The following is a 16,346-nucleotide window of genomic DNA, read 5'->3' on the forward strand; positions in this document are numbered from 1 at the left end:
GAGATAAGGTATTAGACAGCTAGTGATTCTTGAATTGCCCTCATGAAAACATAGAGATAAAAAGTTTCAACAGCACTGGAAACTAGAAATACCAGAGGATTGATCTGCCAGAATCCATGGGGAATTTCCAAACCAAAGTTCAGATGAAGTCCTGTGGCAGACTGGCAGGATAAAGGATAATACTTATTATATAAATATAACCAACTGCCCTTTTTGAAATGAATTCCCAGCTTCTGTATCTATTTCAGGGAGAGGAATAATAGAGTTGTTTGGGGGACGCTGTCCCTCTTATGACATATGAAAAGTATTAGGTGAAGTATAAGGTTTTTTTGAAAAAGCAAATGGTGGGAGGAGATGGATGAAATAGATACAGGGCATTAAGAACACACTTATCGTGATGAGCACTGAGTAACATAAGAATTGTTAAACCATTATGTTGTACACCTGAAACTAATATTAACACTGTATGTTAATTATACTTCAATTTAAAAAAAATTTTTAAACACTTCTCAGAGACATACACACACAAACAAGATGTTGTATGAGAAAAGGTCCCCAGTGCAAGCAATTAGATTGAATTTTAAATATTACAGGTGTGTGCACCCCCGGGGACAATCAAGTTCTGGTTTTAAAAACGGGGAGAAGGTGTTGGTAGGATAAGCCTTTTTATGTCTGAGGGCCTCAAGGGAAGTGAAGAGATCAAAAATGAAGAAAAAGAAAAGATCTCCAGATCCAGGGTCATAAGGAAGGAGAAGCCTGAACCCCTGGAGTCCCTTTATTCAGGAAGATGCCTGCAGTCCAGAAAATGCTACTACTTAGGAATAATGGAAAAGAAGATTGTCAAGAGTAGGTCTGTGTCAGTGGGAGAGTAATAGCAGGAAGAGAAGAACCATCAAGTTCTGCATTCTTGGAAACAAATCATCTTGTAGTGTTTTCAACCATTTCTGGAATTTAGAGAATTGGGGTAATTCATGTGCCCCACTCCCTGATACAGATGATCAACTGGATCAGCCCTTAACCCCCTGCCACCTCCTTTGCCATCCCACCACTGACTATGCTGTAGGAACCTCTCACCTCTCACTAATTTCACAGCTTTCTATAGGAACCAGGGGCTGAGTCATGAGTCCCATACGTGGGAGGAAGGACAAAAGTGTGCTGTGAGCTGGTAGAAGAAGGATTCTTCAGGCTAGTAAGAGCTGCCATTTATTGAGCACTCAAGTTTAACTCACATGAATATGGGAGAAGCATTTTTATGTCCCTTTATTACGGATGAAGAAACGCCAGCTCAAAGAGATCAAGTGATTTGACCTATGCTACCCAGCTATTAGGGGAATCTGAACCATGTCTATGTGGGTCTGTACTGTGAATTCTTAACCACCACCTTACACCTTCTCTTCAGGAGGATAAAAAGATGCAAAACATGAGAGCTGAGGATCTCCATTCATCCTCACCCACTGCAACACCTGGCTCAAGACGCAGAATATTTTTCAATAAGAGGGTGAGAGCTGCTCACAGATGTCACATGAGTGCTTCTTTTTGAATGACCACTTATGCCGTGCCCCGTTAATTCCACTCTCCCTACGACCACAGCCCCCAGCAACACGGTGCAGCTGGGAGTGAAAATGGTGGAAAGCGATGCTGTGTAATTACTGTGCAAGGGACAAAGGAGTAGGCGCTGAGGCTGGCAGCGCCGTGGGAGCAGTGCCCGCTTGGGAATGTCACTGGTCAGTTCCTATCCCTGGAAAAGGAAGAATTAGAGATGGCCTCAGACAGGCCAACCCTGAACTCTATCCCTATTAAAAAGGCCGTGACCGGGAACTGTTCTCAGGCCAGTAGACCAAATAAATACTGAAAACTGGCAGAAATTTGACTAAAGAAGATACACACATCCAATACATCAGTTTAATAACTAAGAAGATGCATTTAAGGACAATGAAGTGGATTATGGAAAGAATTAAGAAAAACAAAGATTGGGTAAAACTTGCTGCCTTAGGGGCACCCGGGTGGCTCAGTCGGTTAAGCGTCTGCCTTCAGCTCAGGTCATGATCTCCGGGTCCTGGGATCAAGTCCCGTGTGGGGCTCCCTGCACAGGGGGGAGCCTGCTTCTCCCTCTGCCGCTCCCCCTGCTCTCTCTCTCTGTGTCAAATAAATAAATAAATCTTAAAAAAAAAAAACCAAAAACCTTGCTGCCTTAAAAGATCAGTTAACAAAATATACCCATGTACATACATACTGATAGCTCCAACCCCAGTTGGGTAAAATTCCAAGTAATTACCCTGAATAATTTAGAGAAGTATAGAATAAAGGTTAATTAGGAACTAAGTTATCGACTACTTGTTCACTATTCTAAGTGTATGACATGAATTGACTCTCAGTCTTCACAACAGTTCAATGAGATAGGCACATCATCGCCCCCATTTTGTGGGTTAGGAACCTGAGTAACAGCTTCCACTCATTATTCCTGGTCATATAGCCAGCAAGTGGCAGAGCTCTGAGGCCCATGCAGCCTGGATGATAAGCAGCGGGGACTCAACCACAGCACCATGCTGCCCATAAAAGAGAGTTGAGTGATAGTAGATTGAGATGGAGACAAATTTCTTTTTTATTTTTAAAGATTTTATTTATCTACTTGACAGAGAGAGAGACAGCGAGAGAGGGAACACAAGCAGGGGGAGTGGCAGAGGGAGAAGCAGGCTTCCTGCAGAGCAGGGAGCCCCATGCAGGGCTCGATCCCAGGACCCTGGGATCATGACCTGAGCTGAAGGCAGACGCCTAACGACTGAGCCACCCAGGCGCCCAAGACAGAAATTTCTTAAAGAGCAGGATGGATTAAGAAAAGATTGTTAAGAATCTAAAATATGATCAAGTTTTAAAATCAATGTTAGAAACAGCAAACAGTAGATCTAACAAAGCAGAACACATTCAGCAATGTGGAAGACCACTGAAGACTCTTCCCAAATGGGGGGATAAGGAACAAAGACACATATGATGAGGGGAGAGATGCTTACGTGGACGACATGGAATTGAGAGTCATCATGCAGATTTATTTCTCTCTCTGTAGAAAAGATTATGATAAATTGAATAATAAAAATGTAAGAGAAGAAAATTCCTGTGCTAAAGAAAGATCTGAGCCTGTATAAATGACATTATACACTGGGCAAAGGGAGTGAAAACGAACAAGACCAAGTGGAAACCTCTAGTGAGATTTTTTAAATTTCATTTTAAAAAAGATGTAGAAATAATTCTAAGAGAAAATTATTTAGAGAGTCCTTGTATCTCTCATGTGAACTTCCTCTAAAATTTTGCTTAAAGGTCTACTTCAGGCAAAGTACAGATAAAACGAAGAAGAAACTGAGAGGTGAATAAAATGACCACTCATAAGCATTAAAACCAGTCAGACATCAAACAAATTTTATGCAAATATGGTTTTTAAATAATGCAAATATAAACATTAGATTCTTCCTCAATTAAAAATTTAAAGATGTACTCAAAGTGAACCACAGATGAATTGAAACAAAGAACTCCAAATTTCAGCCTTGAAACCTCTGGCCCCTCAGGCTACCTCAGAGACTTTGTTCCTAGAGTCCCCTTTGCCTGGATCATTCTTCCACTCCCTCCGCTCTCCCTTCCTTACTAGGTTAGCTCATTCCTAGGTTTCAGGTTGAATGTCAGCTTTTCTCAGAAATTGTTCCAGCCCCACTACAGCACTTGTCACATGTGTTTGCCTCACCCACTCTGCTTAAGCTTCAGGAGAATTGGTGTCTATCTCCTGACTGTATCATGGGCCATTGTCTCACACAGCACCTGCAATGTTCTTGGTATTTAATCAAGATTTGTTAAATGAGTGAATGGATAACTGATTGAATGAGATATGCACTCTCCAAACCCTATAGAAGAATTTTTAAAAGTCATCCTCAAATCAACATCAACATGTTACAGGTGAATAACAAACTGTTATATTTGCAGATATTTATTTTCAGAACAAAAATTAATGTTTTATGACTCTAGTTCTCTTAAACATAGTTTTAACACATATGAACAAAACACAGATAACAGTGCAATAATTTTAGATTCTATGGTTCCAAAATCAAGTGATTTCTCCTAAATTTATACTGAAGTCTATGATTATGTCTAAAATTCAATTCTCTTGATAGAACTTCTTCAAATTAGAACCCATAAATGCTTATCCTCTACAAACTCTTTCCCATATTGCTTAGAAATTCTGATCACATTTTATCAGATTTTACTCTCAGATACACAAAATTCCAATTAATAGAATTTCTGTTATTCTAATATCCAAAGCCAGAATTAAGTGAGGGATCCAACTTATATTTAAAAGTTTTGGTGGAGTGCCTAGGTGGCTCAGTTGGGTAAACGTCCAACTCTTTGATTTCGGCTCAGGTCATGATCTCAGGGTCGTGAGATCGAGCCCTGCATTGGGCTCTGTGCTTAGCAAGGAATCTGCTTGAGATTCTCTCTAGCCCTCTCCCTCTGTTCCCCCCCACACACACACACATACACACTCACGCTTGCTCGCTCACTCTCTCTAAAATAAATAAATAAATAAATCTTTAAAAAATTAAAATTAAAGTATTGGCAAATAATTTTTGATAGCATATATGGAACATATCTATTTACATAAAACCATGCTACATATAATGCAAGTCTGAAAAACAAATATTTTATCCAAAGTTAACATACAAAAAACTATAAATATTACCTTAAAAATGGAAAGATCTTTTTCCCATAAATTCAAGAAACAATCTTGACATGTTTTGGAGTACCAGTGAAAAGAACACGGTCAAAAAATGTGGTTATAGTCTTATTTTGTCACACTATCTGTGTGGGCTTTAGTTTCCTTCTCTAGAAATGAAAAGGTTGCATGAAACAGACTCAGAGGTTCTGTAATCATACCGAACTTTGCTTTGTGCTCTTCTTTCACCTCTTCCCTCTTACCAGTTCCCCAGGGCATCTACTTTATATGCGGGCTTTATTTTTTCAACAAGTATTTATTGAGTGGCCACTATGTGCCAGGAAGCTTGCCAGGTACTAGAAATACAGAAGTTTAGGAAAAATATGGTTCTTGTTCACATAAACCTTACAGCTTAGTGCACAAGATGGACATTCAACAATCAGAAGTCTTATACATTGTGATGATCTTGAGAAGGAAAAACCTCACCTTGCTCTTTGGGTTATAACAGGTGACCTAATTTAGATTGGAGGTATCAAGGAGGCCACATGAAAAAGTTGCATTTAAACTGAGGAATAGAAGGAAGCTCATCCCAGGCTTCCGAGGGTACAGCAAAGAATATGGAATAGCCCTGAGGAGGCAGAGGTGGCCAGGTTCAAGGAACTGAAAGGAAAACAACACAGCTGAGGTAGTGCATGTAAAGGGTGTAGGCACGAGTGACAGGGTCTTCCCTAGACCATTGGGGATGTTGGATTTTATTTTATGTGCAAGGAGTTCATTGGATAGGGACACTGACCCTGAAGTTAGAATACCACTCCACCATTCACTAGCTCTGTGATCTTGAGCAGTTTCTTCATTTAGAAGATTAGATAAATCTCTGTAAATAAAGCACTAGGAACAGTGCCCACCGCAGGGCACTATGCAGTGTTTATTGTTATTATTTGCATCATCCCTTCTGGCTTCAGGACACTGAACAGCTGAGAGGAAGGAGCACCTCACTCAAAACACTAGGATGGGTTTTGGGGCACATCTCTTCCTTTACACCCTGGTTCTACAGTAAAGTGAGGGCATCTTAAAGGGAACTGTGATAACTGAATTGTTATACTAAAACAAAAAGGTAACTCAGTGAACAGAAAGGTACTCTTGAATCTTCTCTGATTTTTTTTAAAAAGATTTTTTTTTATTTATTTTAGAAAGAGAGGGAGCACATATGGGGGGAGGGGGAGAGGGAGAAAATCTCAAGCAGAATCCCCACTGAGCACAGAGCCCCAGAGGGCTCAATCTCACAACCCTGAGATCATGACTATGATTTTTGAAATTAAATGGATGTTGTGATATTGGAAATACACTTAAGAATTCTTGCTTTGGAGGTGTCATCATTTAACTTAAGAAGATGAAAATGGCTTCCATCTAAGTTTTCTTTAAAATGCATATGCATTGAGTATACCATCATTTCTAGCTCTCTTTCCCCTTTCCCCAACAGGGAATCTTCTAGAACCTCTATAATCACCAAACTTTACTGTTTTTCTTTGCAATTTAGAAACCTCAGCAAATAAACTTCTCATCCATGTTGACAGTGTGAGTAACTAAGATCTGCAAACAAAAAACAAAGCCTTGGTTAAAAATCAACTGTTTCAATGGAGGATGTCCTATGATTTACTTTTGTCCATTGTCCTTTGCTTCAATTCTTTTTTTTTTTTAAGATTTTATTTATTTATCAGACAGAGAGAGACAGAGGCAGGCAGAGGGAAGAGCAGACTCCTTGCTGAGCAAGGAGCCCAATGTGGGACTCAATCGCAGGACCGTGGGATCATGACCTGATCCTTTGCTTCAATTCTTAATTTTGCAAGGATCTCTTGGAGTTTTAATGTCTTTTCTTTTCATCAAATGAAAACTCAAACTTAATGTTCTTAAATTTGCCTACATTTTCATATAATATTTAATTATCTCTTATTTCACGATTCCAGTACAAGGCACTGAGGACACAAAAAAGTAATAAGACCTGAGTTATCCCCTTAAAAAGAGGATGGTAAGCGATGGACAAGCAAACACAGTGGAGGAGGAACTCGGAGGAAAGAAAATGAAAGGCTGGGAAGCACAGATGAGGATAAAATATCAGTGGATAAAAGGGAAATCAGAGTAGTAAACACCAGACACTACTTTATAAAGTGAATTTGTATCTTTAAGTTCATTGATGTTCCCCAGGGATACAGTTTATCAATAGATGGTTTAATGGGATGGTTTATCACCAGACTAAAATAGAAATACTTCATTAAAATTAAAGTGATAAGAGTTCATAAATTTAAGTCATTCATTCATTTATCCACTGTCCATTTCCAGCTTCTCCTAGGACATTGAAATGGGGTCTAATTTGCTAACAGGCTGTTTTAGCAAGGATACAAACCGGCTTCTCTGAAAGTGTTCTACATTTTATTTCCCCCTATAAACATTTACTTTTGAAATGAAGAGTCCTTTTCAAGCTTCTCTATTTCTCTTTCTGTGTTTTTCCTATGAGATAAAAAAGGTTTTCTCTGATTCTGGATAGATCCTACAAAACCTCAGTCCCATTAATAGCTGTCCTTCTGCCATCAAGCATGACAACATAATGACAAACCCAGTGATGCCTTATGCTACAGAAAACAAAATGAGAAATGTGAGAAATTGGAGAACAAAGACCAAGAAAAAATTTAGTTAAAAATTGTGCTGCTGCATTACTTTTAAGGGATTTAACAGTTAATATGGGAACATAAGTCCTCTTTCTAAGATGTTTATAATCTTGAATTAATACAAGTATAATTTCTTCATCAAATCATGGAGAAGCTAATGAGATAAAACCTTCAAGGGAAGTCAAGAATAAACATTTTGGGGGGTTGTGTTAGACACAAAGAAGTGTAACTTTGTTTTCTTTCACAATACACATGTAATATGTAGGTGAAATACTACAGACATAAAAGGTCCTCGCAGCATGCATTGTTTACTCCAGTCTTTTTCCCATGATCTATCAGACAGTATTCTGCGGGATATGTTTCCATATGGAATCAGCTTAACTCCTTGGGGACGGCATGCCAAGTAAGAGCTTTAGTCAATGCTTTATAATGAATCATACTATCATTTTTCACTCTCTTAGTAATTCCTCTGTTCTCTGGCTATTTGCCTCCTCCTCCTGACCTACTACCAAGTGATCAGAACCTTAAAGTGGAGCTCCAACATAATGGATGTAAAGGGGGAAGAGTTTTAGGACCTTCCAGCTGCTTGAACATGTACGTGTTCACAGATACTTTGAAGCCCCAGAACTGAACCCATATGCTAGCTCATTAAAGGGAGGGTATGTGCTTTCTGCATGGATCTCAGTGTCAGCCATGAATATGGATATGATCCCCAGCCCAGACTCTCCTAACAGCTATTGCTGTAATGTGAGTCTACTAAACCTTTGTAGGACAAAGTAAGAGGCACACTTTCTCTTGGTTTTAGCAGCAGTTTAATTATGCATCCTTTTTCTTTCTTTCCATGACACAGGGTTTTAACACTTACCCCAACAGCTGCTAAGATTGGGGCTTGGTAAATCCACTTGATGTTTCCAGCACTAAGTTCCCAGCATCTGAGACATGAAAAAAACTTTCATGAATAAATTGGCAAAGCAAATAGACAGTGAGAAAGTAGCATTTTAAGTTCTACTGAACATTCCAGTCCCAAGCTTTTGATTAAAAAATAAGTAGACAAAAACAAATCTCATAAGACACTCAAACCAGTAAAAAAAAAAAAAAATGTGTAATGGGTCCTGGTTTCTGTACTATTAACTATAGAGTACTATAAATATTGTTTATTTTATAGCAATAAGATTCAAAACCACATTTCCAGAGCCACAAAAAATTACTGTCTTTTAAATGTGGTGCACATGGGGGCGCCTGAGTGGCTCAGTTGGTTGAGAGTCCGACTCTTGGTTTTGGCTTAGAGTTGTGGGATAGATCCCCATGCCAGGCTCCACGCTCAGTGGGGAGTCCGCTTCACCTGTCCCTCTCCCTCAGCCTGTCCCCTCCATTCTCTCTCTCTCTCTCTAAGATAATCCTAAATAAATAAATAAATAAATAAATAAATGTGGTGCACCTGATACTTCATTTTTCTTATCACTGGAAAGATAAAGTCCTCTTACTTCCAGAAGTTCTAGCAATTTTATGTTACACCTCCACATACTGGAGAATACTGACAATAATGCAAATCATTCTTATCCATCAAAATGCAATAGAAAGCTGACAGTAATGCAAATGATTCCTGCTGGTAGAAATGCAACAGAAAACTAGATGCAAATGATTTTTGTGCATAGAAATGAAAACTAGTTGTGTTCAGTGGAATGTGATTGATCATTGCCTTCTGAATACTGAATTGTTGCATGTATTTATAAATTTATTTCAATATTCATTTTGCTAAATACAGGCATGTGATTTAGTTCTTCTTTGAACAAGTTATAACCTCTTACTGCTTCCCTCCATAATTAGTGAGTTAAAAAATCTTTGACAAGTGCTCATTTTATATCTGCATAAAATCCGTGATTTTATCTTTAACTTTAAAAGTTCATTTTTAGCAGTACTTAATAAAAACACTATATAATTTACCTATTTGTTATGTTTATCTTCTGCTTCACTCTCACCCCAGCTAGAATTTAGTTTCTACATGAACAGGGATCATTGTTATTTTCTGATGTATTATAAGTGCCTAGAATAATACAGAACATATAGGGAGTCAACAAATATTTGTTGGATTGAACTGAATTCAAAATAAGTTTGATTCAATCTCACTCATACTGGTTTGGAACAGTGTTGAGAAAAACTAGTTCCACTTGAAACTTTAATGTAGCACTTTAAGCAGTTTTTATACATTAAAGATCCATAAATAAAAGCCTCAGTTTCTTTCTCCTTAGACAACACCTAGCATTGATTGTGGGGACAATAAATGAAATTTTATAAAGAAATTTTAGGGATGGGGCGCCTGGGTGGCTCAGTCGTTAAGCATCTGCCTTCGGCTCAGGTCATGATCCCAGGATTCTGGGATCGAGCCCCACATGGAGCTCCTTTCTCCACAGGAAGCCTGCTTCTCCCTCCCCTACTCCCCCTGCTTGTGTTCCCTCTCTGTGTCTCTCTCTGTCAAATAAATAAATAAAAATCTTTTTTAAAAAAAGACATTTTAGGGATATAATGATAATTATTTAATTTTAGATGATAAATTTATCAATAAGTTACTTTTAAATTAATGAACAAATTCTGGATAATAAAAAGCTATTTCAGCTATTCCTTGAAGGTAGAACATTTTCAGTACATACGTAATGACTATATTACTTTTACATTTTAATATTTTTAGGTAGGCAATACATTCTCATTTCAAAAATCAAACTGTATAAAAAGACAGCCATTGAGACATCTCAGTCCTTCCCATGTTCCTATCTTCCTCTGCCCCTGCCTCTCTCCTTATAGGTAACATCTTTTATTACTTTATTTTACATACTTCCAGTGTTTTCTTATGCATATACAGATACAGATATTATAATCTTACTTTCCCTTACCCTTCAAAAAAATGCAATGTATACTCTTTTCTGCAACTGGCTCTTTCCTTTTAACTGTCTATTTTTTATTTCTTTCCATATCAGTACCAACACTGCTCAGTACACAGCATTCCATTGGAAGGATGTACCACAGTTGAATCAACTAGACCTCAAGACCAAAGTGTAATTCCGGCCCCACCACATTGAAATCTGCAAAGTCAATGGACTTGAAGTTTGCATAACATGGAAATATCAAAGACGGGAAAGTTTGCATTTGCACATTATTAAACATTTCCTAGCATTATTTGCACGCATCTATTCTTCACATTATTCAACCAGACAAGAAGGATAAAAGAGTGTTCCTGAGTTGTGCAGAACATCTATCACACTACCCTAAAAAGGTTTTCTACTATATGGAAAGTGGCATATTTTACTGTATGAATATAAATTGAATACAGATTCACTAGCTACGAGACTCCTGGATTCTGTAAATTTTCTTTTTGCTTTTACATTTGGTAGTATCTTCACAATCTTCTTTCTTTGCCTCAGTAACAATTCATCATTGTGTCTCCTAACACACTGCAACTCAATTGCCCAATTCCAGCTCTGCAACATACTTCGGAAATAGGTCAAAGTCAGCTACCTCTAAAAACTGGAAAAACTTGCCTTTGATAGTTTTCAATGTCAAAGCTTCAAATTTGCACTTTGATATGAAAGGCAACTGAGATTTCAGATTCTTTTTTTAAGAAAATGCTATTAATCCTTGTTTTTCATTAATTCTTCCCTGTCGCACCTCACACTGTGTTTGTTAACAAGGCTCAGAAACTACCCTCTATTCAGACTTTGTAAATGAAATTTTAACGCTCTAGAAAATGGAGAAATGAATGTCAGTAAAAATGCAGTTGTGAAAGTTGAGGATGAGGCACAGAGGTCTGCCTAGAAAATAGAACTTTCTACAGCCAGGATTAGGAATAGGAAATGCATTATTCTGCAGGAGAGATCCAGGGAAATGAACACTGCATTGTGTCCATAACTCACAATCTGAGAAGAGGAAGTACAGAAGCCCTGAGAGCCATGCAGATTTCCTAGAAATGACAGAGGCTATCTTTTCTTGGTCTTTTGTATTACGGGACCCACCTTTCCTGCTGGCATTCCATTTCCTTTGCAGGAGCAGGGAGAAGGTGATAAGGTATCATATAGGGTGTTTTGCTTTTTCAAGTAAAAAGAAAGAGAAACAAAAATACTCACTTTTTAGGCCAATTTGTCCAATCGAAACTATTCAACTTTCTTACCTTACCTTAGCCAAATGACTTTTGATAGAATTTTAGAACTGTAAGACTTCCTTTGTATATTTAATAGCATTAAGAGTGTCTTCCAAAGCTGGATCTGATTTGCTTAACTCTAAATGGCCAAGATGCAGAGAAAATCAGATTTCAGGCTTTGAAAGGTCAATTCAGAAAAAGAAGAATCTCAAATGTAAGCGATAGGACAGAGACCCCAAATTCCTTTGGAGATGCTCCAAGCTCTCTCTCTACCTGAACTTTGTGACAGAGGACTATATGTAGGTCAGATTACTATCAAGAAAACCCTCAAAAACTTTCTATCTAGAGACAAGCTGAATTCCATGAAAAATCAAATTAGGCAATTTTGAAATCATGCCATGTATGTGATAACATAGTTTTATTTTGTATGCAAAATAAATATAAAATGATCCCTTAACCCAATTATCATGCTCAGATCAGGACACTATAGAATTCAAGATCTTATTCTGAGTTTGTAAGAATAAATGTTTTGTACAGAGGAGTCACATGATCTAACATTTAATTTTTTTACATCAATTCAACTGTTTTAGAGCAATATTCAATGTCAGTTGCATTTTTTAAATATTATGTAGCAAAAGATTCTTTGCCTCAAAAATAATAAACTTTTTTCCTTGAAAAATAATAATTTTTTCCTTGAAAATACATATGACTATTAATGGTTTATGATTTAGTTTATAATTTTCAAGAAATAATACAAGATAACTAAGAAAACTAATTATCTAATTCAATATAAAATGCATTGTGAATATATTTGCTTGCATTCTGTGCTCAAGGCTTGGAATGTCTGTTGAATGGATGAATGAGTCAAAATTACTACAGGCTATGAAGATGCAACCTGGTATCTCTGGGTCTCATTTTATTCATCTCTCAAATGAGGGGATTAAACCAAAAAATGCCTTAGAATTTACCTTCTCTAAAATTTCAAATCTAAGTTATATGGTTCCACATCTCAGGGTAAAATCATTTAGCATTATCTAGTACCTCTTTACTGACTCAACCCACCCCCCAAGAAATCAAATAGCAGACACTCTAAGTCTTTGACATTTCCAGTATCATTGTGCACATATAGCAATGATGACAATTGATAACATTAACCCTAAATTATTAACATAATGTTTGTATAGAAGTTGGAGTTTATAAAGTCTTTTCATAAATGGGCTCTTACCTGATTTTCAAATCTACCCCCTGCAGACTCAATCTTACTCATAGCCACAAATGTTCTCATTTTACAAATGGGAAGGCTGAGACTGAGGGAAACTGCCACAATTAACGAATGGATGAGGAAATACATTTCCTAGTAACTCACAACTTGCACTGAGTCAAACTTTATCTTTGCTCAGTAGACCCTTAGCAAACAGAGGAAAGTGGCAAAATAGATCCATAAGAACTGAACAGCAAGTATTGGACAGTTCTCTATTGTAAAAACAGAGGATTTCACTCCTGCCCATTTGTAATTCATAGTTGTTGTTTTTTTTAATCTGACAGTTACACATGATGTCAAGAGAAATAAGATAGTATGTAAGAAAGAGATAATTTTGGAATCTACATACAAAATGCTACAGGAATTTGATAAGGAAGATTTTACATGGGGGAATAGAGCATTTGAAACACACTGAACTGGTAGAGTACTTGTAGTTATGGCTTTACTTTCTGAACACCATGAAATACAGATATAATTTTATCATGTGAATGAGAAAAACTGTCCAGTGTACAATGGGCATTGTCCACCGTGCACCCTCATTAATCAGGGGTGTTTAAGCAACTGAAGGGTGAGCAGCTGTCAGTGATACCATAAAAGGAATCCCTCTATAACACTCCTCCTCCACAGAAAATAAATATCACTGATTTTAATAGAAACCTCTAGTCTGCCCATAGTATTTACCGAGTGCCTCTGGAGCCCAACTCTCTAGACAAATTCCTTCTCTACAACCTGTGGCTGTGCAACGCCAGCTACTTTTTCTGGCCTCAGTCTCATAGGGTTGATAGGAAGTGCAATTAAATTGATATTTGCAGAACCCTTAGAAAGTGCCTGAAATGTGGGTGTCATTCAAAAATGCTAGCTTCATCTTTATTATTACTTTTCTCCAATTTTTCCTCCACATGCTGGTAATGATCTTTATAAAATGCAAATCTGTTATGTCATCATCACTGAAAAATACCCCAACCATCCTGGTATGACCTATAAAGGTCTGGAAGATCTGGCCCCCATCTCTTCTCCAGCCTCACTTTTAAGCTCTAACTTTAGCAGAATCAAGGCTCCACTGACTTGATAGGATAAACATCAACATCAGCTAGGATTAATGAAAGGGTAAGTCCTGCTTTCTAATGGAATAACAATAAACAAAAACATTAGTTTTGATCAGACATTATGTATAGGTATAAATTAATGAAATAATTAAAGGAATAATACTTGCTACTAAGTATTTAGTATTTACTATTCCAAACCCTATAGTGTTTTATGTACATTATCTCATTCAATCTTACAACACCCCTATGAAGAGTAATATTCATTTTATCTGTATTTGATCAATGAGAAAACCAAGCCTCAGAGAAGTCAGGTAGGGCATCTGTTGTCAGAGAACCAAGAAGTACCAGAACAGGCCTGTGAGTAACCTGCACCTGAACTCTTTCTCATCATGTTCCCATTTAGTGCCTACTAGCTGCCAGGCTCTGTGCCATGTTTTGTCTGTATTAATGTCATTTATACATTATTATCACTGTTTTATATTAAGAAATGGACATACAAAGAGATCATCTGTGTTTCCCCTGGTCTCAAAACTAATAGCTGAACCCAAGATTTGAACTCAGGTCTGCCTAAATCTAAAAAAGCATCTTTTACTATCACCCAGCATCACTGCCCTGTACCTTAAAACGCTGCTTTAGGGGTGCCTGGGTGGCTCAGTCGGGAAAGTGTCTGCCTTGGGTTCAGGCTGTGATCCCAGGATCCTGGAAATAAGCGCTGTGTTGGGATTGAGTGCCACAGAGCAGGGAGCCGGCTTCTCCTTCTCCTCCCCGCTTGTGTTCTCTCTTGCTATCTCTGTCTCTCTCTCAAATAAATAAATAAAATCTTTAAAAATAAATAAAATAAAATGCTGCTTTTGATAAGGAAAATCTGTGTCCTAAGATGGCTGACTGAGCCATCAAGAGAGTCCCAGTCCTTGCTCGGCGCTCTTCCGGGTTCTTCTCCTTGCTCTGCTTTCCTGAGCGCACCAATCCAGGTCCTTCTCCCTGCCCCGCTTTGTGCACGCACCAAAAGGGCCCAGTATGCAGAAGGAGAAGTGTAGAAATTTCCCCCTTTGTGCTCGGGGCTCAGACCTTTGGAGATCACTCTCCTCTGAGCCCACCGGCGTCAAATAAACCTCCTATCCTCCAAGATCTCTGGGTGCCGCTTGGTTCTTCTGTCAGGTGATCCAGTCCAGGTTCCATAACACTTTAAATTAACCCCAGGCTACTTGAAAATCCTAGTGAATCACTAGGATGGATTACTTCTAATGTGCATTTGTTTTATTTTTTTAAAACATTTAGTTTTGCTATAGAAGACAGAAAAAAAAATAGGATGGCTGAAACCCATAGTTTGTATCAAATTCAAATAAGTAGGTAACAAGTGGGCCCCATGCATGTTAAACATAAGTATAACCAGGCACTAAATATTCATGATACACCTGGGACGCCTGGGTGGCTCAGTTGGTTAAGCCTCAACTCTTGGTTTCGGCTCAGGTCATGACCTCAGGGCCATGAGATCAAGCCTTGCATTGGGCTCTGTGTTCAGCGCCGAGTCAGCTTGACATTCTCGCTCCCTCTCTCTCTGCCTCTCCCCTCACTTGCACTCTCTATCTCTCTAAAATAAATAAATAAAATCTTAATGAATAAATAAATAAATACTCATTATACACCAAATATATGAGGCACAAAATATTCCGATACACAGGAAGTGCTCAATATTCTTGACATCTTAATTCAGCCACTGATTGGTGAAACCCATGCCCACATATCCTGTGCCCAAGAAACTCAGACAAAACCCAAAGCTGTTTAGCAGGCTAACTGGTAAGCTACAGCTATGACCAGGCATACTTGCCTCCCATCAATATGAGAAAGGAAATGTGTGTCATTGGCCTAAGGCACCTTCTGTCTGTGGGTCTCCTTGCTGCAACCTCATCTCTGGTCTTCACACCCACACTGTCAAGTGGAGAAGACGGATGTGCTTCCACAGGCTTGTGTCATATCCTGTGTGTTAACTTATCCATCTCCTTCCCCTTGCTTCTTAAAATATATTTTAAAAATGATATTATAAACTAAAGAGGTCAAGCATCCTAATCTGGTCGGTGAGTCTTTCTGTCCCATGACCTCTGGGATGGATAGCTTGCTGATAATGTATCACAGGCTACAATCACATCAAGGTAACTTTCTACATGACATCCCTGGGGGTGGGGGGGATATGTAATCAACAGTAGCAGCAAGTGTCAATTCCAGGCAGGAAGCATGAGTCATGAGAAAATCTGAAGTGCTCTCCTTACCTCTCCTTTTTCACTCACCTTGCATCAGCCAGAGTTGCTCGTGCCACAGCCCAGGCCACAACAAATGCAGCTGGGAACCCTGCAATCAAAAAGGGATTCAGAAACTGTATTTACTTTAAGATGAAGGGAATTTTTAATCCCATACTCAGCACACATAAGAATATACTATGAAAGTTGAGAGGGCGCCTGGGTGGCTCAGTCGGTTAAGCGACTGCCTTCGGCTCAGGTCATGATCCTGGAGTCCCAGGATCGAGTCCCGCATCGGGCTCCCGCAGGGAGTCTGCTTC

The 16,346-nt window shown here is 38.5% G+C and overlaps 1 protein-coding gene across 1 annotated transcript in view; it reads right to left on the reverse strand.

Moving 5' to 3' along the window:
* PTH2R (parathyroid hormone 2 receptor) overlaps positions 1–16,346 on the reverse strand; it is a 74,879-nt gene that overhangs the window by 10,122 nt on the left and 48,411 nt on the right. Inside the window, exons 8-9 of the mRNA XM_028112179.1 lie at positions 16,078–16,138; positions 8,222–8,288 (exon numbers count right to left, since the gene is read on the reverse strand). Coding sequence (XP_027967980.1) covers positions 8,222–8,288; positions 16,078–16,138 — 128 coding nt within the window. The remainder of the gene's footprint in view (positions 1–8,221; positions 8,289–16,077; positions 16,139–16,346) is intronic.

The sequence above is a fragment of the Eumetopias jubatus genome, unplaced genomic scaffold (genome assembly GCF_037043125.1).
Source record: "Eumetopias jubatus isolate StellerSeaLion01/CBP00866 unplaced genomic scaffold, mEumJub1_p1.0 scaffold_3, whole genome shotgun sequence".
NCBI lineage: Eukaryota > Metazoa > Chordata > Mammalia > Carnivora > Otariidae > Eumetopias > Eumetopias jubatus.